The sequence below is a fragment of the Eulemur rufifrons genome, chromosome 2 (genome assembly GCF_041146395.1).
Source record: "Eulemur rufifrons isolate Redbay chromosome 2, OSU_ERuf_1, whole genome shotgun sequence".
Lineage (NCBI taxonomy): Eukaryota > Metazoa > Chordata > Mammalia > Primates > Lemuridae > Eulemur > Eulemur rufifrons.
This window is the reverse complement of record NC_090984.1, coordinates 19,191,785-19,218,458: the sequence shown is the minus strand read 5'-3', so window position 1 is coordinate 19,218,458 and position 26,674 is coordinate 19,191,785. Positions and strand designations below refer to the sequence as shown.

The 26,674-nt window shown below is 57.4% G+C and overlaps 1 protein-coding gene across 3 annotated transcripts; it reads right to left on the bottom strand.

The window, feature by feature from the left end:
- Positions 1-1,935: 1,935 nt before the first annotated feature.
- Positions 1,936-25,577, bottom strand: SHC2 (SHC adaptor protein 2). Of its 3 annotated transcripts, XM_069456803.1 has the most exons (13): positions 25,085-25,540; positions 16,739-16,809; positions 14,795-14,855; positions 14,540-14,659; positions 11,866-11,919; positions 11,633-11,684; positions 11,429-11,555; positions 9,788-9,944; positions 9,143-9,206; positions 6,713-6,847; positions 5,130-5,440; positions 3,723-3,856; positions 1,936-2,551 (listed from the first exon to the last, which is right to left on the bottom strand). In XM_069456803.1, exons 1-12 carry the CDS (start codon positions 25,538-25,540, stop codon positions 3,728-3,730), a joined length of 1,737 nt encoding a protein of 578 aa, XP_069312904.1. In that variant the 3' UTR covers positions 1,936-2,551; positions 3,723-3,727. The 3 variants fall into 3 exon arrangements, with proteins under 3 accessions (XP_069312904.1, XP_069312895.1, XP_069312913.1); XM_069456794.1 differs by lacking the exon at positions 1,936-2,551 and having other exon boundaries at positions 3,720-3,856; positions 25,085-25,577; XM_069456812.1 differs by lacking the exons at positions 1,936-2,551; positions 6,713-6,847 and having other exon boundaries at positions 3,720-3,856; positions 25,085-25,577.
- Between the last annotated feature and the right edge of the window lie 1,097 nt (positions 25,578-26,674).

Sequence of the window (26,674 nt, the reverse complement as noted above, 5' to 3'; positions counted from 1 at the left end):
TCTCGGGCAAATCACTCTGTGAGCCCCTTTCCTTACCTACAACACGGGGCGAATCTGAGCACCCTGTGTTCACGTGGGTCTTAGCCCACGTCCCAGCAGAGTGTCAGGTAAACGGGGGCTCCAAAGAGGACGGGGCGTGGGGGGAGCCTGGGCCTTGGAGGACCCAGAGCTGTGAATTGTCAATGAATGAGGTGCATTGAGATACCTCTCTGGCCCAACATTTCTGGAATCTGACACTTCTCCATACTCCCCTGGCCCAGGGCCAACCCTCAGCCCTCCCCATTCCTGTCCTGTCCCCAGCAGCGTAGTCTCATCTCACTGTGAATGCACACACATCACCCCTGTGGCCCTGCCAGCTCTCCCTGACAGGGAGCCTCACCCCTGCTCTGCTCTGATCTCACCTGACACTGGGCCACTTCTGCTCCCTGAGTGTGCTGGGCACCATACACCACAGAGCCTTTGCACGTGCCTTCTCCTCTGCCCAGAACTCTCCTCTCTTCACCTGGGGCCCATCTTACTACAGCCCCTGTGTCATTTCCACAAAGAAACTCTCCCAGATTGCCTGGGATCTCTAAGCTCCAGCACTCGACTTTTCACAGCTGTCATACATTTAGTGGTGATTTGCTGATTAATATCACTTGACTGTTAACTCCACAACAGCAGGTCTGTCGTGGTCACTGTTACATCCTGGCTGCCTACCAGAGGTCCTGGCAGATAAGAGGTGCCCAATGCAAGCATCCTAAAGGTGCTGGTAGTGTGGGGGTTGGTGGATGGATGCATGGATGGAAGATGGGTGGGTGGATGGATGCATGGATGGGTGGGTGGATGGATAGATGGGTGGATGGATGGATGGGTGGGTGGATAGGTGGATGGATGGATGGGTGGATGGATGGATGGGTGGGTGGATGGATAGATGGGTGGATGGATGGATGGGTGGGTGGATAGGTGGATGGATGGATGGGTGGGTGGATGGATAGATGGGTGGATGGATGGATGGGTGGGTGGATGGATAGATGGGTGGATGGATGGATGGGTGGGTGGCTCTCAGTCTCCATGTCTCTGAAATAAGAGGCATGTCATCAAAGTCCTCTGCCAGCCCTGCCTTCTGAAGGCTCTGTCCTAGGTAAGGGCAGACCAGAGTAGTTCTACTCCCCACACCCTTTCCAGACATGTCCCCGGGGGCAGGGGGAGGGGCCGCTGACTGCAGACAACACCCCCCCAGGGACCCAGACCTGGGCACCTCTGCTCTCAGCCTGGGCAGACGTGGCTGGCAGGATGTGGCAGGCAGGACGTGGCAGGCAGGGGCACCTCTTGGGAGAGATGCTGCCGCGTTCGTGGGAGGAGTCAGGGAGGGTCCTGGGGAGAACTGGGGGTCTCTGGGAGGCAGAGGCTCAGAAGCAACACGAGGGCAGGTCTAAGGAATAGAAGTTGGGGGTCCTGAGAGTGAAGCTGGGCATGGGAGGAAGTGGGGGCACTGAGCAATGTCCCGACAAAGCAACGGGACGTGGGGAGACTGAGGAGGCCGGGCTCAGGGGCCGGTTCTAGGCATCTTGGGGAAGAAAACAGGCAGCATTTGTCAGATACAGCGGGTGTCTGGAAAGAGCGGTTTGTGCACTCGGGAGATAAACGAGGGTGTCTCCAAAGTGAGGCTGGGGATGTGTTTAGCAGGGGGCTGACATGTGCTTTATCTCGGGATCAGACAGCGGTGTCTGAGGGAGGTGGGGGCATTCTGGGAAGAGGGGCCCCACTCCCCGCCCAGCACAGGCACATCTCCCTCTCTCCCAGTCCAGGCCCCCAGGGAGGCCAAATCGGGGTCCTGCAAGCCCCTCCTGGGAGACTCATCCTGGCCCCCAGCCCTGCGAGGGCCCCTAAGTGTGCAGGTGGGCTCACGCTCCTGTGGTCACTCCCAAGTTTAATTACAAACAGATTCGAATGTCCAGTCCCGGTCGACAGCTGGGGGGCACAGCCCGGGCAGGCAGCCACGTCCTTCCTCCTGCTCATGGCTGCCCCCGTGTCAGCTGTCTTGAGCGGCCCAGCTGCCCCGTCGTCCTGGGCGAGCACAAGGCTGCCCCACCTCAGAGTCTGCCCTGGCCTGAGAGCCCCAAAGCACCTTAATTTTCCCCCCAAAAAGACAACTGTGCACCCAGTTTCTCAGGTGGGAAAAGTAAGCCCAGCCGGGATAGGAATTGGTTTCCACAGCAGGGAACTGGGAACCCTCACGCTCCAGGGCTGTAGCCTCGGTCCAGCCTGGGGCAAGACGGGGCCCAGAGGCCAGGGCTTCGGCGCGGTGGCTGCTCCGCTCTGTGTTCTGCAACGGCGAGAAGAGGCTCTGTCTTTGGCATGTGCGCCCTCACTCCAGGCAGAGGGTGGGCGGCCGGGGCTCCAGCCAGAATCCCAGCCTGGTGCCCAGGGCTGGCTGGAGAAAGGAAGATTCCAGAGGCTCGTGTGGAGGAAGGAGAGATAGCGGCGGTTCCGGCCTGACCAGGGCCTGAGAGAAGGGCTGAGAGCTGCAAGGCCGCAGCACAGCAGGAGCCTGGCCTGGGAACATCACCTGCAGGCAGAGAGGGGCTGCGGTCAGGGCCAAGGCAGTGGCCAGGGCCCTGGGTTCCAGTGTCACCCACACCACTCTTTTGCCTCCTTGGGACCAGCAGGCTGTAATCTCCACGAGCTCTAAACCTCAGTTTCGGGCAGCACAGCCCCAGGGTGGAGCCGCCAGGGCTCCGGTCCAGGCCCCCCCTCTCTTGCTGTGTGATCCAGGGCAATGCTGCAACCTCCCTGTGCTGTTTCCTCCTCTGCAAACAAAGCCAGCAGGCCAATCCCAGCGCCTGTCTCAGAACCGAAGGGCTGCGCACATGCCTGTGCCAGCGGGTATCATTACTGCCTTCGGTGTTTTTTCTGGGCCCCAGAGATCTTGCAATCACTCAGACCTGCCTGTCCCTCCCCAGCACTAAAACCTCTCCTCTGCCTCGGCTCACACACCAGCCCTCTCCAGCGATGCCCACCCCTTCTCCAGGGTTGCCATCGCTGCCTCCTCTGGGAAGGAAGGCCCAGCACCCAGCAGCTGGGTCCATGAAGGTCAGGTAATTTCATCACCAGGTAATCACAGTTGCCCTGAGTGCCCAGCAATTCCACTCGGAGGCACGTGCCCACCCAGGCACAGTGAGAGCACGTGTCACACAGACATCTGCACGTGCACGTTCATCGCAGCAGGATTCCAAATAGCCAAAAATGGAAACAACCTGAGTGTCCACGGATGGATGAATGGACAACCACAGTGTGGTCCATCCACACACTGAGGATCACTCAGCCACGAACAGGAATGAGGCTCTGACACAGGCCACAGCGTGGAGGGACCTTGAGGACGTCGTGCTCAGTGAGAGACGCCAGACACAGAAGGACACACAGTGTGAGACTCCATTTATATGAAACGTCCAGAACAGGCAGATCCACAGAGATGGGACATGGATTCGTGGTCGCCAGGGCCTGGAGGAGGGGATGGGAAGTGACTGCTGATGGGGACAGGCTTCCTTTTGGGGTGATGGAATGTTCTGGAATTAGAGAGAGGTGGTAGTTGCACATTTGTGAAGGTGCTAAATGCCACTGAATCGTACTCTCTAGATGAGTGGACTATGTGATATGTGAATCGTGTCTCAACTTTTAAAATGAGGAAAGAATCTGGCAAGGGGGCACACGCAAGGAGCCCGCGGGGGCCCGCGACACACCTCGCTCAGGGCTCCCGCGTGACCACGCCGCGCAGGTGCAGCTCGCTCTCGGCAGCCACGATGGGCTGCCCGTTCTGCAGGTGGTAGTCAATCAGGTGGCTGATGCTCTCGAACAGCACGTCCTTCGTCCGCACCTGCACAACCAAGACTCAGCATCACCAGCTCGTCCGAGAGGCAAATGCTCAAACCTGCCCAGGACCCACTGACTGGGAAATGTGCGTTAACAAGCTCTCCAGGTGCTTCTGACGCACACCCAAGTCTGAGAGCCACTGCATCAGAGGGTTCCAGAACCTTGGACGGACACAGGCTCAGAACTACCAGGATGGAGTCTTAACCCCTAGAGCCTGTGAATGTGACCTTATTTAGAATAAACATCTTTGAAGGTGTCATCAAGCTAAGGATCTCAAGATGAGAGCACCTTGGATTACCCAGGTGGTGTCCTTATAGGAAGAGAGAAATTTAAACATGGAGACACGTGGGGAGGAGGCCGTGCGAAGGCAGAGGCAGAGATGGCAGCAGCAGGGAGAACAGACAGCCTCCCCGGCGGCAGCGCCTGGGCCAGGCCGGGCCTGAGTGTGCCTCGTACACAGACAACACGCAGGCACCTGAACCTTGTTCTGAGGATTCAGTTGTTCTGAGGCAGAAAAGCATTTTGTAAACTCTGAGAAAGCTCCAAGCCCCAAGTACCTGCCCACCTGGGAAATAACCCGGGAAGCTTAAGGCCCTTGGACACTGGAAAATGTTTCATAAACCCAGGAACTCCTTGTAAATTGGAAAATGCTTTGTAAACCCTAAAGCGCTTCAGAAACTGGCGATTACTAAAGCTCATTGACTCAAAGCAACAGTAAGACGCACCACTATTGTATGTACCGGGAGGACAGAGGGGAGAGAAACCTCCTATTAAATAATGATGCAGTTCAAAGATGCAATTGGTGGTTTAAAAAAAAAAAGTCCAGATTTCGGAGATGTCCATGGGGAGGTGTACGTCTCAGAATTGAAGCAATTCGGTAACTTGAAGACCCTAAAACTCCTTTAAATTGAAACATGGTTTGTAAACCCTAAAACACATCAGAAACTGAAAACACTGTGTTTATCCCTCAAATACAGCACTGTTTGCAAGATGCATTAGTGGTAACTGCGAGAGGGAAAGTGCATCTCATGATGGATGAAATGTAGTATTTTGTAAGCCCTGAAAGGCCTTGAAATTGGAAAATGTTTTGTCAACCTCAAAATGCTTTACAGGCTGGGAAATCCTTTGTAAACCCTAGAACTCTTTTTAAGCAGGAAAATGCTTTGTGATGTAATTCCCCTGGTCAAGGGGAACAGGATCTGCACACACAGAAGGCTTTGTCATCTGGAAGGGGCTTCATCAACCCGAGGTCCCCCACCCACCTGTGCCCACCTTACCACACCCTCGGGGTCCACCAGCAGCAGGTGCTTGGGCTGCCCGGCGTGCATGCCTGTGAGCACGTACTGCCCAGGGTTGGTGACGCTGTCGCGTACGAGGAAGTCCCCATCAGCTCGAAGCAGCCTCTCCGCCGCCCGCCGGCTCATCCGGCCGTGGTACCAGGGCTCCTGCCGCAGCTGCTCCTCCGTGGGGGCCACGGGGGCCCGGCGGGTGGGGGGGCTGGGCCACCGGTCCTCCAAGGGAAGAGGGGCTGCGGTCGTGCCCGCTGCCACCGAGCACTCGTGCAACTTCAGGGCATCCTCAAAGGGTCCTGCAGGCGAGGACAGGAGTGTGGGGTGGGGGGAGGACGGGAGCCTGGTGGGAAGGGGGGAGTGGGCAGGAGGAATGGGGCAGTCACTTGTGAACAGTCCAACCCACCCTGACTGTGCACCTACTGTGCGCCAGGCCTCCCGCTAAGCTCAGCCGAGGGGCATGCTGTGTGCTCACCGCTCACTCTCGGCCTGGCACCAGCACCTCGCTTCATGGTCTTACCGGTTCATTTAATTATTCAAGATAGTCTTGGATTTTCTAAGTACATACAAAGGATGACAGCATTTCTTTCTTTCCAATGTTTACACGTCTTTACATTGGCCTCTGGCTTCATTATGTTTTTTTATGGCATTGGCCAAGACCTCCAGTACAGCCCTGCGCACCGTGGGGACAGCAGGCACCGCTTTCTTGTCCTAACTCTAGCAGTGATGCCATCCTTGCTCTGCCGCGGGCTAAGCCTCCCAGCGGTGCCCCCACAACAGGGGACAGGCCACTGCCCCTCTGAGCCTCGGTGCCCTCACTGTAAAACGGGGCCTTTCTGGAGGCGGGAAGAGGCACAGTTCAGACGCCCCAAGTGCCAGAGCCCTGGCCCTGGCTTGGGTGCCTCTTTCAGCCCTGGGCCCCCCGGGACCCTCCCTCCTGACGCAGGCTGAGCCCCGGCAACCAGGCCAGCCCAGCGGCTCCTCTCACCCTCCCAAGCAGCGGCTGCTCCCAGGGACTTTAAGGGGGGACAGGCAGGAAGTGACTCTTCCTCCTCTGGTGCTGCTGGGCTGTCTTGCCACCCGAGGGGGACAGCCTGCCCAGAAGTACACCCCCAGCCCTCCTTTCCCATCCGAGGGTCGCTGTGAGGCACCAGAGGGCCCAGCTCTTAGCCCCGTGACTGGTACACAGTAGGCGCTCAATAGGCACTAGCTCCCGTCATTACTGCAATAAGGAGAAGTCGCATTGCCAGGTATGGGGGAGGGAGCTTTGCAAACTTCCTGAAGGAAGACGTTTGGGGATCCCCACTCCGGGAGGGTCCGCAGGAGGGCCTGGCACAGCAGCCCGTGGAGACTGCCGAGTCCTGCATAGGGGCCACCCCGGTCAGACGAGGGAGCTCAGCCAGAGGCCCCCCTCAGACAGGCCTCCCACCAGAACAGGCCGGGCTCCCCCGCCCCGTCGACGTGGGACATGTCCAGGGGAGAAGGTTGTGCCTCGGCCCTCAGACTGGGGATCCCACAGGGAGACCACAGGGTTGCACGGTGAGGCCCCCCGGCTGGCCTGCCCCACATACGCATGTCGAACAGGTCCTTCTTGGGGCTGTCCTCGGGCTCCGGGGCGTCCAGACCCTGAGTGTTGACGTACAGGTGTCCCTCATAGACCCGGGGGCCCCTCGCATCCGCCTGCACGTAGCCATCCCCCGGCGGGGCTGTGGGGGACAAGCAGGGGTGTGGGGTCCACGGGGGAGCCACGCTGGCCCCGTGGTAGCAGGCCCCCCTGCACACCATGTGGCGTGTCTCACACCAGGCATGGGGCGCCCCACAGCACCCCAGCTGGGGACACGGCAGACACCGAGTGCGGCTGGGGGCTGTGGGCACCAGACCCCGACACCCAGGCAGGAAGGTGCCCCCGGGGCCAGAGCTTCCTACTGTTTATGTTAAATCTCCACGTTTAAAAAATAATAATAGCTCTGCTCTCCCTGTAATTATGTGATCAACATGATGCATGGTTGGGTCATTTCTTCTATCTCTGTTCTATTTTAGGTTTGCCTTCTCTTCTCTTTTTTTAATGTTATTTTTGAATATGTAAAGCAGTGACATGGCTCAAAAGCCACCGCTGCGTTACGAGGCACCCATGGAGGAGTCCTGCCCGGGTCCGCTCTGAGCCACATCCCAATTCTGCTGGGTCCTGACCGAATGGCCTCTACCCTGGCAAAGGGTGTGACACTACAGGGAGGCTGGTGGCTGATGGGGGCCAGGGCTTCAGCCCGGCCTCCCCAGCCTGCCGGGAGAGGTGCAGATTCTCTCAGCCTCCTGTGGTCAGGAACCTGCTGCAGGAGTCGGAGTGGGGGAGAAGACACTGCGTGGGGCAGATGGGAGCAGGGGTTCCCGGACATAGGAGCTGGGGCACTGACGTGTCGGCAGGAGTTCTTGGCCAGAGAATTGGGAAAGGCATGAGGGAAGTGAGAACAGGACACGCTGGTGAGCCCTGGGGTTTCGGGAGCAGCCACCATCCCGGAGCAGAAGCAGCAGGACCAGACTGCAGCTTGGCGCCTCGGGGGCACTCGAAGGATGGGCTTTCTTTAACCACAGGCACCGAGAGCCAGTGGCGTCTCTGAGGCTTGGCAGTGAAATGCCCAGATTGTTTGGGCAGGTCTAAAAAAAGCTCAACACAGATGTTAGCAAGGCTGTTAGGAAACAGGCAGCCGCAGGCGGAGCTGGTGGGAGAAGCAGCCAGCACGGCTGCCTCAGGGAGTGGATTAGCAGCCCCCAGTCACGTGGCCAGGGTCAGTGCTGCGACCCAGCAGTTTCGCACTCCGGGGGGCTTGAGGGGCTCTGTGTAGCAGTGGCCCTATGTGGCAGGAAGCTGGAGGGGTCCTAAATGCCCATTAAGAGGGGACCACAAGGCCGGGCACAGTGGCTCACGCCTGTAATACTAACACTGTGGGAGGCTGAGGCGGGAGGATCGCTCGAGGTCAGGAGTTCAAGACCAGCCTGAGCAAGAGCGAGACCCGTCTCTACTAAAAAAATAGAAAGAAATTAGCTGGACAACTAAAAATATATAGAAAAAATTAGCCAGGCATGGTGGCGCATGCCTGCAGTCCCAGCTACTCAGGAGGCTGAGACAGGAGGATCGCATGAGCCCAGGAGTTTGAGGTTGCTGTGAGCTAGGCTGACACCACAGCACTCTAGCCTGGACAACAGAGTGAGACTCTGTCTCAAAAAAAAAAAAAAAAAAAAGAGGGGAGCACAGAGGTAAGCAGATTGTAGGGGTGGGGACAGTACCCAGCTGTGCAAGAATCACCGACACAGTGGGAACCCCAGAGGGATCAAGGGAACAATGCCCACAGTGTGGTGCCTCCCATCTGTGTAACAGGACACATGAACCAGCTGGCAAGCCTGGCACGGTAGCAGCACCTGCAGTCCCAGCTACTTGGAGGCTGAGGTAGGAGGATTGCTTGAGCCCAGGAGTTTGAGGCTACAGTGAGCTGTGTTGTAGCCTGTGAATAGCCACTGCACTCCAGCTTGGACCACAGAGAGAAACCCCCATCTCTAAAAAAAGTAAAGTTCTGCCAGGCACAGTAGCTCACACCTGTAATCCCAGTACTCTGGGAGGCCGAGGCGGGAGGATCACTTGAGCCCAGGAGTTTGAGACCAGCCTGAGCAAGAGCGAGACCCTGTCTCTACTAAAAATAGAAAAATTAGACAGGCGTGGTGACGTGCCTATAGTCCCAGCTACTCAGGAGGCTGAGGCAGGAGGATCGCTTGAGCCCAGGGGTTGGAGGCTGCTGTGAGCTAGGCTGACACCATGGCTCTTCAGCTTCGGTGACAGATCAAGACTCTGTCTCAAAAAAAAAAAAAAAAAGAAAGTATCTGGTGGCTAAAATCTCAGCAGAGTGTGAGGAGCAAACACAGGCTCGTAGGTGAAAGTGAAAGACGGCAGAGGGGAAAGTGTGAGGGGAGGTGTCAGGGGAGGAGGGGCAGAGGCCCCAAGCCTTCCCTACCTGTACCCACAGGCCCCAGGTCCCACGGCAGGCTGCGGGCATCTCTCTGAGCAGGAGCCGTGCCCTAGAAAAAGAGCAACATGAGGTCCCCTTGGTACATGCAAACCCCTCTTCCTGGTCCAGCACCCCCAATCTCCTACCCCAGCCCTTCTGGAGACCTACAACGGATGGGGGGGGCTCCCTGGCTCTCAAGCTGCCTGTGGTATTGCCCTCCCTGGGCAGCCTCCTCGCCACTCCAGAAGGCAGTCTGCACCCTCCTGCCGTCTCGCACACTCTGTTCCCTCTGCCTGGATGCCCTTCCCTGCACTGCCCCCCTGGGCACCCTGCAAAGCCAGCTCCCTGTCAGACATTCTCATTACTTCCACGGTAGTCCCTTTCCTGGCCACAATCAAAGCACTGCTGTAAGTACTTATTGGATGTCTGAGGGTGGGAATCGTGTCTGAAATGCTACCACTGTCAACCGTGTCCAGAATGGGCCCAGTAGGCAGATGGAGCCCATCTGTGAGTCTCTGTGAGTGACGGACCAGGGGTGGGAGCGGGGCCCCTCCTCTAGCTCAGGGAGAGCCGCAGCAGCAGGCAAGCTGGGGGTGAGGCCCCAGGGACCAGCCACTGGAGGCTTCCCCCCACGAGGGTGGTAAAGCTGACCTGGCCGAGGGCCCCGAGGGCGCAGGGCTGCGTCAGCGCCAGCCTGGAGTCCACCAGCCCGCCCAGCGGCGGCTCCTTGCCAGGGATGCTGTTGTAGTAATTGTGTTCCGAGGCCTCGTCCTCATCCCCCCAGGCTGACTCCTCCTGCCCGGTGAGCCTGGGGACAGACAGCAGTGCGGTAGCACAGGGAGGCCCAGCACTGGGGGCAGCCGGGGGTGGGGCAGGAAGAGCCCAGGGCTCTCCAGGGGTCACTGGGGCCTTCGGCATGAGCTTCTGGGAGAAGACTTGAGTTCGAATCTCCACCCCACCCCCCACCTATCAGTTGAGTGTTCCCGCCAGGAAATGCTTCTTAAAACAGTAACAGGGTCCTCTATTTCCTCATCTGTAAAATGGGATATTGCACACTTTTCAGAGCTTTTGCACAAATTAACAGCAGGTCCTCAGTTAAGCTACTCTGCACTCCTTTCTGCCCACCTCCTCTCCGCTGGGCAGCCAAGAGCATGAAACACGCACGGTTTACAGCCAGAACCAGGCTGTCCTGGGGTTGGGGCAGGGGCAACACCCTCACCCTCTGGCCCTGCAATGGCAGCTCGTAGAAATTTATCCTACGGTGCTCACTCCGGCAAGCGAGGTTCCTGAGAGCAAAGCAGGGAGGAGCAACATGGCAGCTACAGCAGGTGGACGCACTGTGCGCGAGGCAAGCGTGCCTGTGTAAAGGGCATGGAGCCACCTCACCTGCGTGGGCAGCAGGGATGAGGCTCACGCTGTCCACACACGAGTTCTTACTGTTTGAATTTCTGCTCGTGGGCATAACTTGGAATTCTTTTTTTTTTTTTTTAGACAGAGTCTCGCTCTGTTGCCCGGGCTAGAGTGCCGTGGCGTCAGCCTAGCTCACAGCAACCTCAAACTCCTGGGCTCAAGCAATCCTACTGCCTCAGCCTCCCAAATAGCTGGGACTACAGGCATGTGCCACCATGCCTGGCTAATTTTTTTCTATATATTTTTAGTTGTCCGGTTAATTTCTTTCTATTTTTTAGTAGAGACAGGGTCTTGCTCTTGCTCAGGCTGGTCTCGAACCCCTGAGCTCAAACAATCCTCCCGTCTCAGCCTCCCAGAGTGCTAGGATTACAGGCGTGAGCCACCCAGCCTGGCCATAACTTGGATTTCTGACACTTAACAGGTACTTACATAGCTCTTTCTCTGGAGCAGGGGGCTCAAATCCAGCCACGAGCTAAGAATGACTTTTACACTTTTAAATTGTAAATAAACATGCAAAGAATAATATTTTGCAACCTGTGAAAGTTACATGAAGTTCAAATTTCTGTGCTTATAAATAGTTTTATCAGCACCCAGCCACGTCAGTCATTTACCCATCCTCTGCAGCCAGAGGGAGACGTCAGCAACATGGCACGGGAGGGTTAGGGTTAGGGTCCCCTGTCCTGGGAGGTGGGGGTCGCTTTCATCCCAGTTTTACAGATGAGGAAACGGATCCTTTGGTTGAGTGATGTTCTCGGGGGCCCAGAGGGAGCAGGGACTTGAGACTGAGACTCAGGCCTGGAGGAGACGGTGCCAGGCTCTGCCTTGGGCAGGGCAGGGGGACCCAGGTCTGTCTCTGGGAGATGGAGGGGCAGGTCTGGTTACCTGTCTGGGGGCACGACGGCCGTGGGGGGGCTGTGCAGGTACTGTTTGAAGCGCAGCTCGAAGGCTTGGCCGACAGTGCTGATGACGCTCTGCGCGAGGCCCTCACAGCACTCCAGGATGTGGCAGGCTGGGGGGGGTCAGGCAGCATCGCGTGGCTTGCTCCCCCCAGCCACAGGGCCCCCCCGGCCTGCCCAGGGGCCTCACCTCTCTGGTTGACGGGGTCCTTGGCGACGTAGGCCACGTAATCCGTCATGTCCTGGGGGGAGAGGGGGCGGGGGCCCGCTGGACCCGCCTGGGCCGCCTGTCCGGGACTCCCGGCCACCCCCACCACCAAGGCAGGGGGACGGGGCCTCAGGGGTGGGCAGAGGGTACCACAGGCGGGATCTGAGGGGATGAGGGGCCGCGAATCTACCCACCCACCCTGCTCCTGGCCTTACCGTGTCTCCACCGGACGCAAAGGAGATGGACGGCATGTGGTGGCTGGCAATGACCTGTGTGGCGGGACACACATGGTCAAGGCCACAGCTGGCCCAGAGCCACAGGGAGGGGACAAGGGTTGTGGGATGTGGGGAGGGACATGTCCCCTGACTGGTGCCGTGGCAGTGGGTCCGGTGTCAGCCCAGACGACCAAGGAGTCTGGCTGGATGTGGAGGCCCCAGCAGGACAGGACAGGGGCCTGAGAAGTGTGGGGGCTCCACCTGAGGTCACACAGCCACGTGAGAGAGGAGAAGCCACCCCACCGTGGACACCCTCGACATGTACCCACGCCAACACTCACACGGACACACAAGCCAACACCCTCCATCATACAGCCCCCAAGCAGCCATGGAGGGGCCCACCCCACACTCCTGCCTCCCTTGCCCACCCGCCAGTGGCCCCTGTGGGCTCATTTGCATGCACATTTGCATACTTTGCCTGGTCCCACCTCCTTTACTGCCCCTCGCTCACGTCCCTCCAGGAGCTGACAGCACACCAGGTGCCCCCACCACCAGCCAAGCCCCCGTCCCTTCCAGGGAACATCCACTCCTCTGCCCCAGGGACCCTCCCTCCTTTCCTGACCCTTGCCCAGGGAGGAGGGTCCTCTGGGAGCCTCAGTGTCAGTCGGGGTGACCAGTCTATACCTCGCAGGCACGATGCAGAGATGGAAACCGCGTGGACACGGCCCACAGCTGCTCGCTGCCAGCTCTGTCAGCCTCCTCTCTGGAGCCCTGACTTCCCCTCACCACCCGCCTGCCCCCACACCAGCCTCGGGGTACTGCCTAGCATGCCCCAGGATCCCATGCTCCCTGGATGAACCCCAGCCCCTCACAGTGGCCCCTCCACCCTCTCCGATGGCACCTCCATGGCTCTGCCACCAGACCTGGACCAGGTCCTATCCTACTCTTCTCGCGGCACCAGCACCGCTGCCTCGGCAAGCTCTCCGGGACACCCCTTCCAAGTCCAGACACCCTATGAATGCTCTCAGCAACCTCAGTCCCAGCAGAGCTCCCAGCCATCAGTGGGTGCGAGGTCCGTGCCCTCAGCCTCCCATATTCCTGTTCGCTGACCAGGCGGACAGTCGGGTGTTGGGGGCCGGGCATCTCTTTGTCACCCACTGCCAGCCCTGCACTGGCTCAAGCTGTTCCCTAAGACCTCTAACACCCAGTGCTCCAAACCCCATCTGCTGGGGTGCTCCTGGGGTAACTTGCCTATTGCCCCCAATTTTCCACCCTGGGAGCCATGCCCTTGACGTGTGGCTTCCAGTCCCTCCCACAAAAGGGGCAGTGCACACTCTCAGTAGCACGAGACAGGAGCAGGTGCCTGGCACAGCTGGGCCTCCAGGGGCCTCTCAGGGCTCTGCCGGTGCCATGAAGGAAGATGCTGGAGCTGGTGCTGCCCGGGGGAGGGGCAGTGCCATCCACCAAATCCCGCCCTGATCTGCCAACGCCAACCTGCCCACAGACGCACGACCTGAGTGAATACTGTGGCCGTGCTGCTACAGGTTTGGGGTGGTTTTGTTACTCAGCGTGTGCCTTGCTAGCCAGTACAACCCCGGCCCAGGCCTCTGTTCAATCCCAGACTAGAAAGCCAACCACTGACGGATTGAAATGAGAAGTTCCAGTGCCCCACCCGCACCTGGGACACAAACAGGTCCAGAGCACGTGGACGGCCCTCCCACAGCCTCTGTGCCTGCCCTGGGCTTATGCTACTCCGCCAGGAACCCAGCAGCACCCAAAATGCTCCTTTGCCCTCACAGAGAACACACTGGCAGAGCCTGTCAGTTTTGCCTCTTAAACTTATCAAGAATCTGGCCACCTTTCCACATACCCTGGGGCCACCATGGGTTCCTGGACACAGCCGCAACCCCTGTGACCACTGCTCCACTGACCCCTGTCAAGCAATGTCAAATACGGATCAGACCACATCACTTCACAGGCCGACACTTGCCAGGATGACTGTGCCCGCTGGATAGACCCCAAACTCCTCACCACGGTCTATGCTAACTCCTTCCACAGAGACACGCCTCCTCTGCCTGAGATTCCCTCTCCTCTCCTCCTCACCACCTCCCAGAAGCCCTCCTTGATGTCCCACCTAGGACATGGTGCCCTACCTGTGCTCAGGGCAACCTTCACCTGGCCCCACAGTGCTGCTTGGTGTAATGACTCCCTCATCTCTGTAATTACAGTTTTGTGTTGTTTCCACCTGAAGACTGGAAGCGAGTGTCTCTCTCCTGGGTGCTGTGGACATCCGTGGCTGGGCCATTCTCTGAGTGCGGCTGTGCTGGGCACGGCAGGGTGCTGAGCAGCGTCCCTGGCCTCCACCCACCCCGCCAGGAGCTCCCCGGCTGTGCCCACTGTGGGGGCGGCATGGCCTGCGCAGGAGACCCTGGGTTGAGCCCCACGAGGGTGGTGGTGGTGCCCTCTGCTCCCAGCTCTCGGTGGGGCCTCAGCACACACTTCTGGATAAACACGTTCACACAGGCACCCACGTGCTGCACGTGGCCCTGCACCCACCACCACCTTCCCGGCTTCACCTCAGGGTGAGTCCAAATACTCCCGGACCATCCCAGGAGGGGCCGGGGTCCTCTGGGGCTGGGGGAGCTGAGGGAGGAGCCGCAGTGGCAGCACCCACCTGGCGCGTGGCAGGCACAGAGAGGTTGAGGCCGTCGATGGAGATGTTGATGGAGATGCTCATGCCCGCGAAGCGCAGGTTGCTCTTGCCCAGGATGGAGGCCAGGGCCTTGTTGGGCGCCTGGGGTGGGTGAGCACAGAGAGGGCCAGCCATGTGGGGCGGGGCCACAGGGGGCTCCCAGGATGGCCATGGCACCGCCCACTGCCTCTGACTGCACCCACCGGCCCTGCTCGGGAACCACAGCCCCTCACTCACCTTCTTCTTCCAGGAGCCCCGGACACCAGGCACGGCCTCGTGGAGTCGGTTGATGGCTTCCCTGGGGTTGGAAGTGGGGAGTGGTCAGGCAGGGAGCTTGGGCAGAGCAGGGGGCTCAGAGAGAGGCAGGAGCCTGAGACAAGAGGGGGTTGGGGGATGGGAACTAGGAGAGGAAGGGGGTTCAGAGAGGCAAGGAGTCTGGGGGGAAGTTCAAAGAAGGGTGGGGGCTAGGGAGGGGAGGAGGGGAGAGGCAGGGGAGGGAGCTGGCACCAGCCCACCCACTTGCACCCTACAGACAGCCCCATTCTGCACCTGCAGATGGCCCCACCCCTGCACCCTGCAGGCAGCCCCACCTACTTTACACCTTGCAGAGGGCCTGTCCCTGGCCCCAACCCCCACCCCTACACCCCCCCCCCCCCCGACAGCCAGTGCAGGTGGCCCTGCCCACTTTGCACCATGTAGGTGGCCCCACTCCCTGCACCCTCTTTCCTTCCCAGTGACCAGGGCATCCCTGGGCCTCAGCCAGCACCAGAGATGCAGGGTCAGATCCGGGAACTGGACACGGGGAGCAGAAGGCCCCGAGGCTGACCGCATCCTGGGTCAGCCCAGCTGCGGCTCAGGAGGGATGAGCTCTGCTCTGGGCAGCAGCAGGAACTGACCCCAAATGGTGTAAGAGACAGTCTGAGAAACCGCGGTTCCAAAAGCAGCCTGATTCCTAGGAATCCCCAAAAAGTGGAAACAGCCCAAGTATCCATGGACGGATGATGGACACAACGTGGTCCATCCACACACTGGAACATCACTCAGCCATGAAAAGGGACGAGGCTCTGACAAAGGCTACAGCATGGAGGGACCTTGAGGACATTGTGCTCAGTGAGAGAAGCCAGACACAGAAGGACACACAGTGTGAGACTCCATTTATGTGAAATGTCCAGAACAGGCAGATCCGCAGAGACAGAATGTGGATTTGTGGGTGCCAGAGGCCGGAGGGGTGACTGTGATGGGGACAGAATATCCTTTTTGGGGTGATTAAATGTTCTGGAATTAGATAGAGGTGGTGGTTGCACAACTCTGTGAAAATACTAAAAAGTATCGAATTGTACGCTCCAAATGGGTGAATTGTATCTCACATATTCACGTACAAACTAGTTTTTTAAGCCTATGGTGAATGGAATAAGCCAGCTTTTTTTTTTTTTTTTTTTTTTTTTGAGACAGAGTCTTGTTCTGTTGCCCAGGCTAGAGTGAGTGCCGTGGCGTCAGCCTAGCTCACAGCAACCTCAAACTCCTGGGCTTAAGTGACCCTACTGCCTCAGCCTCCCAAGTAGCTGGGACTACAGGCATGCGCCACTGTGCCCGGCTAATTTTTTCTATATATATTTTTAGTTGGCCAGATAATTTGTTTCTATTTTTTAGTAGAGACGGGGTCTCGCTCTTGCTCAGGCTGGTCTCGAACTCCTGACCTCCAGCGATCATCCCGCCTCAGCCTCCCAGAGTGCTAGGATTACAGGCGTGAGCCACCGCGCCCGGCCAATAAGCCAGTTTTTACATGAAAAAAGATGTTGGTCTCCTCCCTGCTTAAGCCCTGGCCATATCCAGGACTCTTCATGACTGTTCCAGGCAGCTGGGAGTACTGGGAGGCCACTATGCCTTCTGCCATCCGGCCCCCCGCCCCCGGGGTCCAGAGGTAAGCAGCCAGCACCTGCCGGCCCGGGCCTTCCCCACACCCCTCCTGAAGCCAACACAACTCTGCGGAAGACCGAGGTCTGGGGTGCATGGGCAACTCTGATGTGTGCAGTGGGGCCAGAGCGGGGCCAAGGGCAGCGCCTGCCCAGCCGCCTCCCAACCGTGCAGCGCTGCTCCCCAACCCTGCAAGTGGGCCACATGTCCCCTTGCCCACTCCTGCCACCCCTCACGACGCTGCACGTCAGCCCTGCGAAGCCTCACCTGGTCACCTGGGTGCGAGTGTTAAAATCGAGGGAGCGCATGGAGCGGAGAACCTCGATGCAGCCCATGTACTAAGGGAAAAGAGAGAACAAGGTGTCAGAGGTCAGTCCGAAGCATCGCCCGGAAGAACCCTTCTTGGATGAGCCTTCACCTCCTCACCCACCCCGGGGTCAAGCCTTTCCACTAAGCCTTGACAACTCCAGCCAGTTGCCCCAGGGCCTTTGCACCTTCCCCCAACCTTCCCCACCTCTTTGTGCTACTGGTTCCTCCCCACTTCAGGCCCAACTTCAACATCGCCTGTCAGAGCCGCCTCCAATGACTGACTTTTGCTATTCTGTTTTTCCAGAGCCTGGTTCCCTCCTCCCAGGCTCTACTGTGTCCGTTCCTTTAACCATCTGGCTTCTTTTAGGGTCTTGTTCTGTTCCACAGGAACCTAAGCCAAGCCACACTGGGCGATTTTGCTCACTCCCATATCCCCTGGGCTCAGCCCGGGCTGGCAAACGGTGAGGACAGAGGCCGTCTGGCCCACAAAGACAAGCCATCCACCATCTGGCCCTTCACGGGGAATTTGCTGACTCCTGGTCTGGACGACCATGTGCGTGGAAAGTCACTCACAGTCTCAGAGAGACAGTGCTGGGGGACAAGAGGCAGAGAAGCGCCCAGCAAAGCTCCAGGACCTGCTTCAGTGCTGCGGGGCAGGAGGAGCGAGGGCCCCAGTGTCCAAGTCTGGCGTCCTGCTGGGGCAGGGGCAGGGGATGGGGAGTGACCGCGGATAGGGACAGGTTTCCTACTGAGGTCATGAGAAAGTTCTGGAACTAGATAAAGGCAGTGGTTGTACAATATTGTGAATGTACTAAATGCCACTCAATTTTTCTAATGCAAATTTTACCTCAGATTTTTAAAACATGGTAAACACAAAAATGCTTTGACTATGCAACTCTATTTTTAGGACTTTATCCTACAGATACACCAGCTTGTGGGCTACAGGTGTGTGCACAAGTGACTGTGTGGGTTGGTCCAGGCTCCACCCTCCACCCGCCCAGGCGACTTCCACCTCCCCACTGCTTTCCCTGACGTCAGCCACTGGGTCCCACCTCCATAAGTTCTGCCATATCTGCATAGATATCATTTATTAATACTTAATAGTTTTCTTTTAAGTAAACTCCACTTATAAAAATAACTGAGTTTATTTTTAAAGGAAATTGCAAGAAGCAGCTCAAATGTCCATCAGTGGATGATGGATAAGCACACGTGGTCATCCACACGTGGAACATCACTCGGCCACGAAAAGGGACGAGGCTCTGACACAGGCCACAGCGTGGATGGACCTTGAGGACATCGTGCTCAGTGAGAGACATCAGACACAGAAGGACACACATTGTGAGACTCCATTTATTTGAAACGTCCAGAACAGACAGCTCCACAGAGATGGGACGTGGATTCGTGGTCCCCAGTGGCTGGGGAGGGGGAGAGAAGTGACTGCTTAATGGGATGGGATTTCTTCCACAATGATGAAAATGTCCTGGAATTAGATAGCAGTGAGGGTTGCACAACTCTGAGAATATACCAAAAACACTGAATCGTACGGTTTAAACAGGTAAATTTTATGGCAGGTGAATTATAGCTCAATTTCTAAAAATTTGTATGAGAAAAAAAGGAAACCACATATTGTCACTATAAACCCCTCGTTTGATGCCTACCACTGCTTTCCCAGTAACCATTAAAATAAATTATTAAAATGAAGGCCGGGCGCGGTGGCTCACGCCTGTAATCCTAGCACTCTGGGAGGCCGAGGCGGGTGGATCGCTTGAGGTCAGGAGTTCAAGACCAGCCTGAGCAAGAGTGAGACCCCGTCTCTACTAAAAATAGAAAGAAATTATATGGACAACTAAAATACATATATACAAAAAATTAGCCGGGCATGGTGGCGCATGCCTGTAGTCCCAGCTACTCGGGAGGCTGAGGCAGTAGGATCGCTTAAGCCCAGGAGTTTGAGGTTGCTGTGAGCTAGACTGACGCCACAGCACTCACTCTAGCCCGGGCAACAGAGTGAGACTCTGTCTCAAAAAAAAAAAAAATGAAAAGTGTCCATTCACACAAAAATCGTAAATTTTTTCTAAAACAAATCAGTGAAGGTTCGTTGAGAACCAGGCTATTTGCACAGTCTCAAATCTCTCTGTCCTGACAATGTCCGAGAACAGACAAAACCAAACCATGGTGCAGGGGCTGGGGTGGTGGCAACCTCCGTGGGCAGTGCCAGCCAGGAGGGCCCCGGGCAGCCACGCCTGGGCGTGGCTCCCAGGCAGCAGAGCAAAGCATCCAAGAGCCGCGCACTTGAGATCTTGTGCGCTGCCCTGTAAGTATGTTATCCCACCTGCCAAGACCCCACAGATACCTCCTAATTACAAAGGAAACAAGTGGTATCTTCATGAGGGAGAAATGTCACCTTAACAAGTTTGTGTGTTTCCTGGGGCTGCCGTAACAAATGATCACAAATTGGGGGGCTTAAAACGACAGGGATCCATCCTCTCCCAGTCCTGGAGCCCTGAAGTCTGAGATCAGCCGTGGGCAGGGCCGCGCTCCCAACCAGAGCTCCAGGGGAGCCTCCTTCCTCCCCCAGCTCCTGTAGCTCCAGGCCTACCTTTGGCCATCCCTGTGGCCACGTCACTCCAGTCTCTGCCTCCATCTTCACACAGCCATGTCCTCTGTGTCTGTGTCCAAATTTCCCTCTTCTTTTTTTTTTACACAGAGTCTCTCTGTGTTGCCCAGGCTAGAGTGAGTGCTGTGGCATCAGCCTAGCTCACAGCAACCTCAAACTCCTGGGCTCAAGCGATCCTCCTGCCTCAGCTTCCCAAGTAGCTGGGACTACAGGCACCCCACGACGCCCGGCTAATTTTTCTATTTTTAGTAGAGACAGGGTCTCGCTCTTGCTCAGGCTGGTCTCGAACTCCTGACCTCGAGCGATCCTCCCGCCTCGGCCTCCCAGAGTGCTAGGATTACAGGTGTGAGCCACCGCGCCCAGCTCAAATTTCCCCTCTTCTTGTAAGGACACCAGCCACTGGATCAGGGCCTGCCCCACTCTAGCATGACCTCATTTTAACTAATTCCACCTACAAAGGCACTTTTCCCAATAAGGTCAAATTCTGAAGTTTGAGGTGAACATGAGTTTGGGGGGACACTGTTCACCCCAGGACACCAGCTGATCAGAGTTTCCAGCACCAGACACCTTGGGCCTCCTGACGTGCTGACCGGGAGGGACGGCACCCTCCGAGCTTCCCGCCGTGCACTCTTCACCAAGGCCAGCCTCGCGCAGCACACAGACCAACCGAGGGACTGTCACAGCCAAGTACAACGTCGGACGGGGAATCAAAGCTGCTCTGAAGGCACATTATTGCGAAAATCAGTTACATTTAGATATGGGCTGAAAATTTGGTATTGTAATAACGCTAAATTTCCTGATTTTGCTAATTATACTGTAATTATGTAAGAGAGAATCCTTGTCCTTAGAACATATATTCTGACATGTGTGAGGGTAAAGGGGGCTCATGGCTGCAACTGTTTTTCAATTGTTCATCAGTAATAATAGCAGTAATAATAACAATTTACACAGAGAGAATGACACAATGTGGCAAGACGTCGGCAGTGGTGAATCTAGGTAACCAACACAAAGGAATTCCCTGTACTAGTGGGTTTTGGGGTAACTTTTCATCTTGACAGAATTTCAGACTTACAAAAACTAAACAGAGGGAGTCTCACATTGACGCCACACTGTCCCCAAGGACTTCAGAATGTCCTCCTGGACTTCACGTATGGGAAAAGCCCTTCGTGAATATCACGCCCCGAACTTAACTCCATTTTACCCATAACATGAGATACTAGGGCATTTTTTGATTGTTTACTTTTTTCTTGTGGTAAAATACACACAACAGAAAATTTACCATCTCACTATGTTTAAGTGCACAGTTCGCGGCATTAAGCACATGCACATTGCTGTGCAGCCATCACCACCCTCCGTCTCCAGAACTTTCTCATCTTCCCAAACTGACTCTCTGTCCCCATGAAACACTCACTCCCCAGCCCCTCCCCAGCCCCTGGCACCCACCGTCCTACTTCCTGTTTCTGTGGCTCTGACGACCCCAGGGACCTCCTGTGAGTGGAACCACACAGGATTTGTCCTTTTGTGTCTGGCGTCTCTCACTGAGCACAATGTCCTCAAGGTCCATCCACGCTGTGGCCTTTGTCTGAGCCTCGTCCCTTTTCCTGGCTGAGTGATACTCCAGTGTGGATGGAACCACGTTGGATTGATCCAGTCATCTGCCCACGGACACTTGGGCTGCTTCCACCTTTTGGCTGCTGTGAATAGTGCTGCTCTGAACCTGGGGATGCAACTACCTCTTGGAGTCCCTGCTTTCAATTCTTTGGGGTACATACACAGAAGTGAAATCGCTGGGTCCTATGGTAATTCTACGTTTAACTTTTTGGCATGGTTTTAATACACACTGAATTTAATGGAACTGTTATGTAAGTTGACAGGAGGCTTTATTTTGTGTCGTTCACTATTTCAGCAATCACTTCCTACGCAGTGACTCAGGTCGTGGTGTCCGAGTTGCTGGAATAACACCTGCTCCATTTGTGGCTGTCACACGAATCAAGGTCTTCGTGAAGATACAAGCTCTGTCTGTGCTTCTAGGAGAGCAAAGCCTGCACACTTACGCACTGAAATAAGTTATCACGAATTGCTGTCATTGTGTTTTTGCTTTTATCACAGCTGGGACATCACACTGATTTGGGGGGAATCAATGTGTAGGTAGGTGCTATAGATAGATTTGGATTTCCAGGTGTGGAGGGTTACAAAATGCTTGTTATAAATAAGCAGTGGTTAATCCAACAGGATTGCAAACAAGTGACATTAGCTGGAGGTTCTCAATCCTGAGCGTCCATCAACTCACTTGGTGGGCACGGATTTCCGGGCTTCTCCCAGAGTCTCTGATCCAGCAGGTGTGGGGTGGAACCTGAGAACCTGCATCTGCAACCAGCTCCCAGATGTCCCTGGTGCTGCTGGCCTGGGGACCACACCCTGCTCATAACTGGTTTCAGCCAGTTTGGTGGCCCCTGCCAGGACTGGAGTTTGCCATTTCCAGCCAACGAGGTGTGGGAATGGGGGAGAGAACACTTGCCTCATGTGTCTCTTTAAATTTAACTTAAAAAGGCCGGGCGTGGTGGCTCACGCCTGTAATCCTAGCACTCTGGGAGGCCGAGGTGGGAGGATCACCTGAGGTCAGGAGTTCGAGACCAGCCTGAGCAAGAGCGAGACCCTGTCTCTACTAACAATAGAAAGAAATTAGCTAGACAACTAAAAATATACAGGAAAAAATTAGCCGGGCATGGTGGCGCATGCCTGTAGTCCCAGCTACTCGGGAGGCTGAGGCACTAGGATTGCTTGAGCCCAGGAGTTTGAGGTTGCTGTGAGCTAGGCTGATGCCACGGCACTCACTCTACCCCAGGCAACAGAGTGAGACTCTGCCTCAAGAAAAAAAAAAAAAAAAAAAAAGGCTTTACCCCCTCGGTTGCATATGCCCCATCTCAAGTCCACAGCCAGACACGGGAAGTCCTACGGGCCGTGCTGCTCTGGGGAAGGTCAGGGGCAGTTCCGGCCAGTGGGACCTGAGGGAAGCCAGCTGGGCTTCCCAGGAAAGGCATCCTCACTCATCAAAGGAGACGCAGAGAGAGAGGGCTCTGTTCTGCAGGACGACAGCCGCCGTCTTTGGCCGGGACAGGAGCGGATTCAAGGCAGAGCAGAGAGGACAAGGACGGCATCTGAATCTCCTGTGCTGCCCCAGCAAATTACCATAAACCAGGCAGCTCAAAACAGCAGAAATGCGTCCTCTCACAGGTCTGGTGGCCGGAAATCCAAGATCAAGGTGTGGGCAGGGCGACGCTCTGTCCAGAGGCGCCAGGGGTGGGTCCTTCCTGCCCTTCCCAGGTGCTGGTGGTGGCTGGCGGCCCTCTGTGCCCCTCAGCGTGTGGCTGCACCACTCGGATCTCTGCCTGTGTCGTCACAGGGCCTGCGTGTCTTCACTCAGCCTTCTTACGAGGACACTCGTCACTGGCTCAGGGCCCACCCTACTCCAGAATGACCTCATCTCAACCAGTGACATCCGCAGAGACCCTATTTCCAAGTAAGGTCTCATCCTGAGGCTCTGGGTGGCATGAGTGAAGGGACACTGTTCACCCCAGGACAAACAGCAACAACCTGGATCCGTGAAGTCACCGAGCCACTGACCTGGGGCTTTTTCTCCCAAGAGACAGTCAACGTCTCTTCACCTCTGAGCCGCTCTGAGCCAGGTGTGTGGTGACCCACACCCGAAGGCACCATGAGGGCCAAGACCTTTGCACTTGCAGCCCCCCTGCCTGGAACTCTTCCTCCAATTGTTTCATGTCTGTGGCTTCTGAAGCTTTAGGGCTCAGTTCAAACGTCACCTCCTGAGATGTCTCCCCTGGCCACTCTAGTCTCCTGCTCTGACATCACACGATTTTACCTTAGCAGAGCCCCCACAATCCCTGCTATTTCCCTGTTTGTTCTCTTACTTATTTACTGCCTGTCTCTCCCACTGGAATCTAATCCCCTTGAGAGCAGGAACCAGATCTTTCTCCCTTTCTACTTGTGGTCTGTACCCGACAGGCATGGGCCTACATTGAAGAAAAACATCACAATTATCATAACCCAACAACCTGAACCCTAACAACAACACTAGTGTCTGAATTCTCGACCTTCCAAATCCCACATCCATAGCCGATGGCCAGGCGTGACTTGCCCTGGAGGGATGTGGTGTGAAGGAAGCCTGTGGCATCCTCCACGAAACATTCATCCAACAATGCATCCAGTCAAGCCTGGAGAACAAACTGACGGGATACAGGAGGACAGGACAAAAGAGCAAGCCAACAGCACCGCCAGAAAACAGACCCAGAAGGTGAGGCACCTGGACCTTAAAGTCTACACAGACCCAGGGAATCGAGGCAGGCTCTGGCTCGGCAGGTCCGGGTGCGGTCTGAGGCTCTGCATGTCCAACAGCATCCCAGATGGTTTCATGCTCCAGCCCCGACCACGACAGCAGGAGTGAGTGTCTGCAGCCAGCTTCTTTCCGGTGGCCCGCGGCAGTCTGGGGTGTTCTTGGTGTGTGGCTGCAGCACCCCAGTCTCTGCCTCTGCCTTCTCACGGCCACCTCCTCTGTGTGTCTGTGTCCAAATGTCTCTCTTCTTACAAAGACACCGATCATCAGATTAGGACCCTCCCCAATCCAGCAAGACCTCACCTTAACTTGATTTCATCTGCAATGATCCTATTTCCAAATAAGGTCACCTTCATGGATCTTGCACTTGGATTTTGGAGGGACACTACTCAACCTAGTGTAGCGGGAGGGGGACAAGCGGTGTTGGGGGACTGTTCTAGAAAATGCAAAGACATAACAACCAAATGCAAACACATAAACTTTCACGACCCTGGTCCCAGAGCGCCAGCTGGGGAGATGTGAATACTGCCTGATGTTGAACGGGCATTTTGAGATCATGGATCGTGTTCCTAGTGCAGTAATGAACTGTAGTTGTAGGAAAACAGCTCTCTCGGAAGGCCAGAGGGAGTACGGAATGGTGAGCCTAGTACACCTGTAGTTTTCTTTCAAATGGTTTACTGAAAACCGTATATAGGGATGCATACATTGAGCAGAGGTGAATAGTCACCGATCTAGGTAGAGGTACACTGGCGATCCACTCGCCCAGCTTTTCTGTATGTTTGAAAAGCTTCATAATAAAAATCCAGGATAAGTAAACAAAGGCTCGTTTCTTTAGCCACATTCAAAGCCCCTGTAGTCCCACGCCGGGGATCCGGGGGTCTGTCCGGGCGCGGCCCCTTTCCAAACACCCCTTCCCGTGCCCCTGTCTCAGGCCAAGGTCCCGGCAGGTCCCCATTCTGTCGTCTGTGATGGAGCTTTTCCCGGGGACTCAGGGCGGCAGACGCCCCTTCCCTGTCCTCACTCCTGGACTCTCCTGCCCAACCGGGATGGTAGGGGGAGCGAGTGCTCGACCTGCGCATGCGTGTCTCTGTCCCACCTGCCGCCCTCTCCCCGCTCCTCCCCACGTGACGCCGTGGGAACCCGGACCCCAGCACCTCTGGGGTGGGGGCGGCCGCCGAGCGCAGAGTGGAGATGGGGGTCCGGGGTGGTGGGGACGGGAGGGAAGCTGGGGAGGGGACTCCTGGCTCTCGGAATCCCAGAGAAAAAGTGGGGGAGAGGAGCCCCAGTCCGCGAGAGTGGGGAGAACAGGACGCGCGGTCCCGGCCGGTGCACTCACCCGCACGATGTAGGAGACCCCGGGCCCCAGGACCCGAGCGTCGGGGTGCAGCCAGCCGTGTGCCGGCTTGTGAATGAAGCTGCCCTTGCGGATCCATTCGGCGGCCGCGGCGTCTGGGGGCGCGGCCGCTCCCCGAGCGCCCCGTGGGCCCCGCGCCCCCGCGGCCCGACAGCGGCTGAGCGCCGGCAGGGGACAGGGCGCGGCGCAGCGCGGCTCGCAGGCGCCCAGGACAGCGGCCGCCAGCGCCGGGACGCCCGCCGGGCCTGCGGGCTCCGGCTGGGGGTCGGCGACCCCAGCAGCTTCAGCCGCCCGCGCCGCCGCCGGGCCGCGGCCCAGGAAGCTGCCCGGGGCCGCGAACTTCCACTGCGGCATGCGCGGCAGCAGCGCACAGAAGGTGGTGGGCGCCTCGGGCTCGGGGGGCGCGGGGGGCGCGCGCCCGCCGGGACCCTGCGTCATGGCCGCGGCCGCCCGACCGAGCCCGACCGGGCGCTGCGCCTGGCGCGGAGGAGGCCCTCCCGCTCCCTCCCGCTCCTCCCCGCCCCCGGTCCGGTGATGTCATCCGCCCGGCCCAGCGCGCAGCCGCGGGGGGCTGCGCCCCTGGGACCCCGGCCCTCCTTGTCTCGGCGTCTGGCCGGGAGGCTGGGGAAACTGAGGCCCTCTGAGGGCATCGGGCGCGGGCCCGGAACCGGCAGCCAAGGAAGGAGCGAGGTTTCGAACCCGGGACCCTGTCAGCGACCCTCCCCACTTTGCACACGTCCACCCCCGCCCGCCGCCCAAGTTCCTAGAAGGGCAGGGCTGGGCGAGGCTTGGAAATCGCCTGTTCCTTCCTAGAGACTGATGGGGAACTTGAGGCCCGGGAGGGGCGGAGGCGCAGCCACGGAAGGAGAGAACCCCAAACCCTAAGCTCAGCCCCTTTCCTTCCACTGGTCCCGCCGGAAGGTTCCTCGAGATCATGCCCTACTCTATTTCCTAATGGGGAAACTGAGGCCTGGGGAGAGGAAGGGACGTGCCGAGGGCGCACAGCGGAGACTCAGAGGCAGGACTATACGGGGTCTGGGACGGTCCCTCCTCTGTTGCTTGTCCTGGGCCCCAGCTTCTCAGGCTGTAGCCCGGGGGAGCCGGCTGGTGGGTCATGGACCCCCTCTCATTCATTTCTGGGGAGCCCTGTCCGGCATTAGCTCAGCGGAGCTCTTGGGCCCGGTTGTCTGTTGTCTTCAGTCTCATCGTCTCTGAGACTGGCCTCCCCGCTGGGCCTCAAGGGTTGGATCCTTCTGCGCTGGGAAACAGGGTGTCATGGTCACCTCGGACCCGGCCTCCTGGCTTCCGTCTTGGCCAGGTCCCCCCTCCCTGGCCCTGCCCCGCCCCAGCAGGGCTGACTGCCGGGAAACAAAGGGAGGGGGCCGGGAGGCCTGGCAGGTGGGGAGGGAGGGGCGAGGCTGCTGGAGCCGGATCGATAAATCAGAGAAATGAGATCACGGCTGGCGCCGCGGGAGGAGCGGGGGACGGGAGGGGGCGCGAGCGGCCGCGATTGGCCGGCGGGGATGCGGCGGCGAGTGTCAGGCGGTGATGGCTATTGTGTGTCCTGAGAGG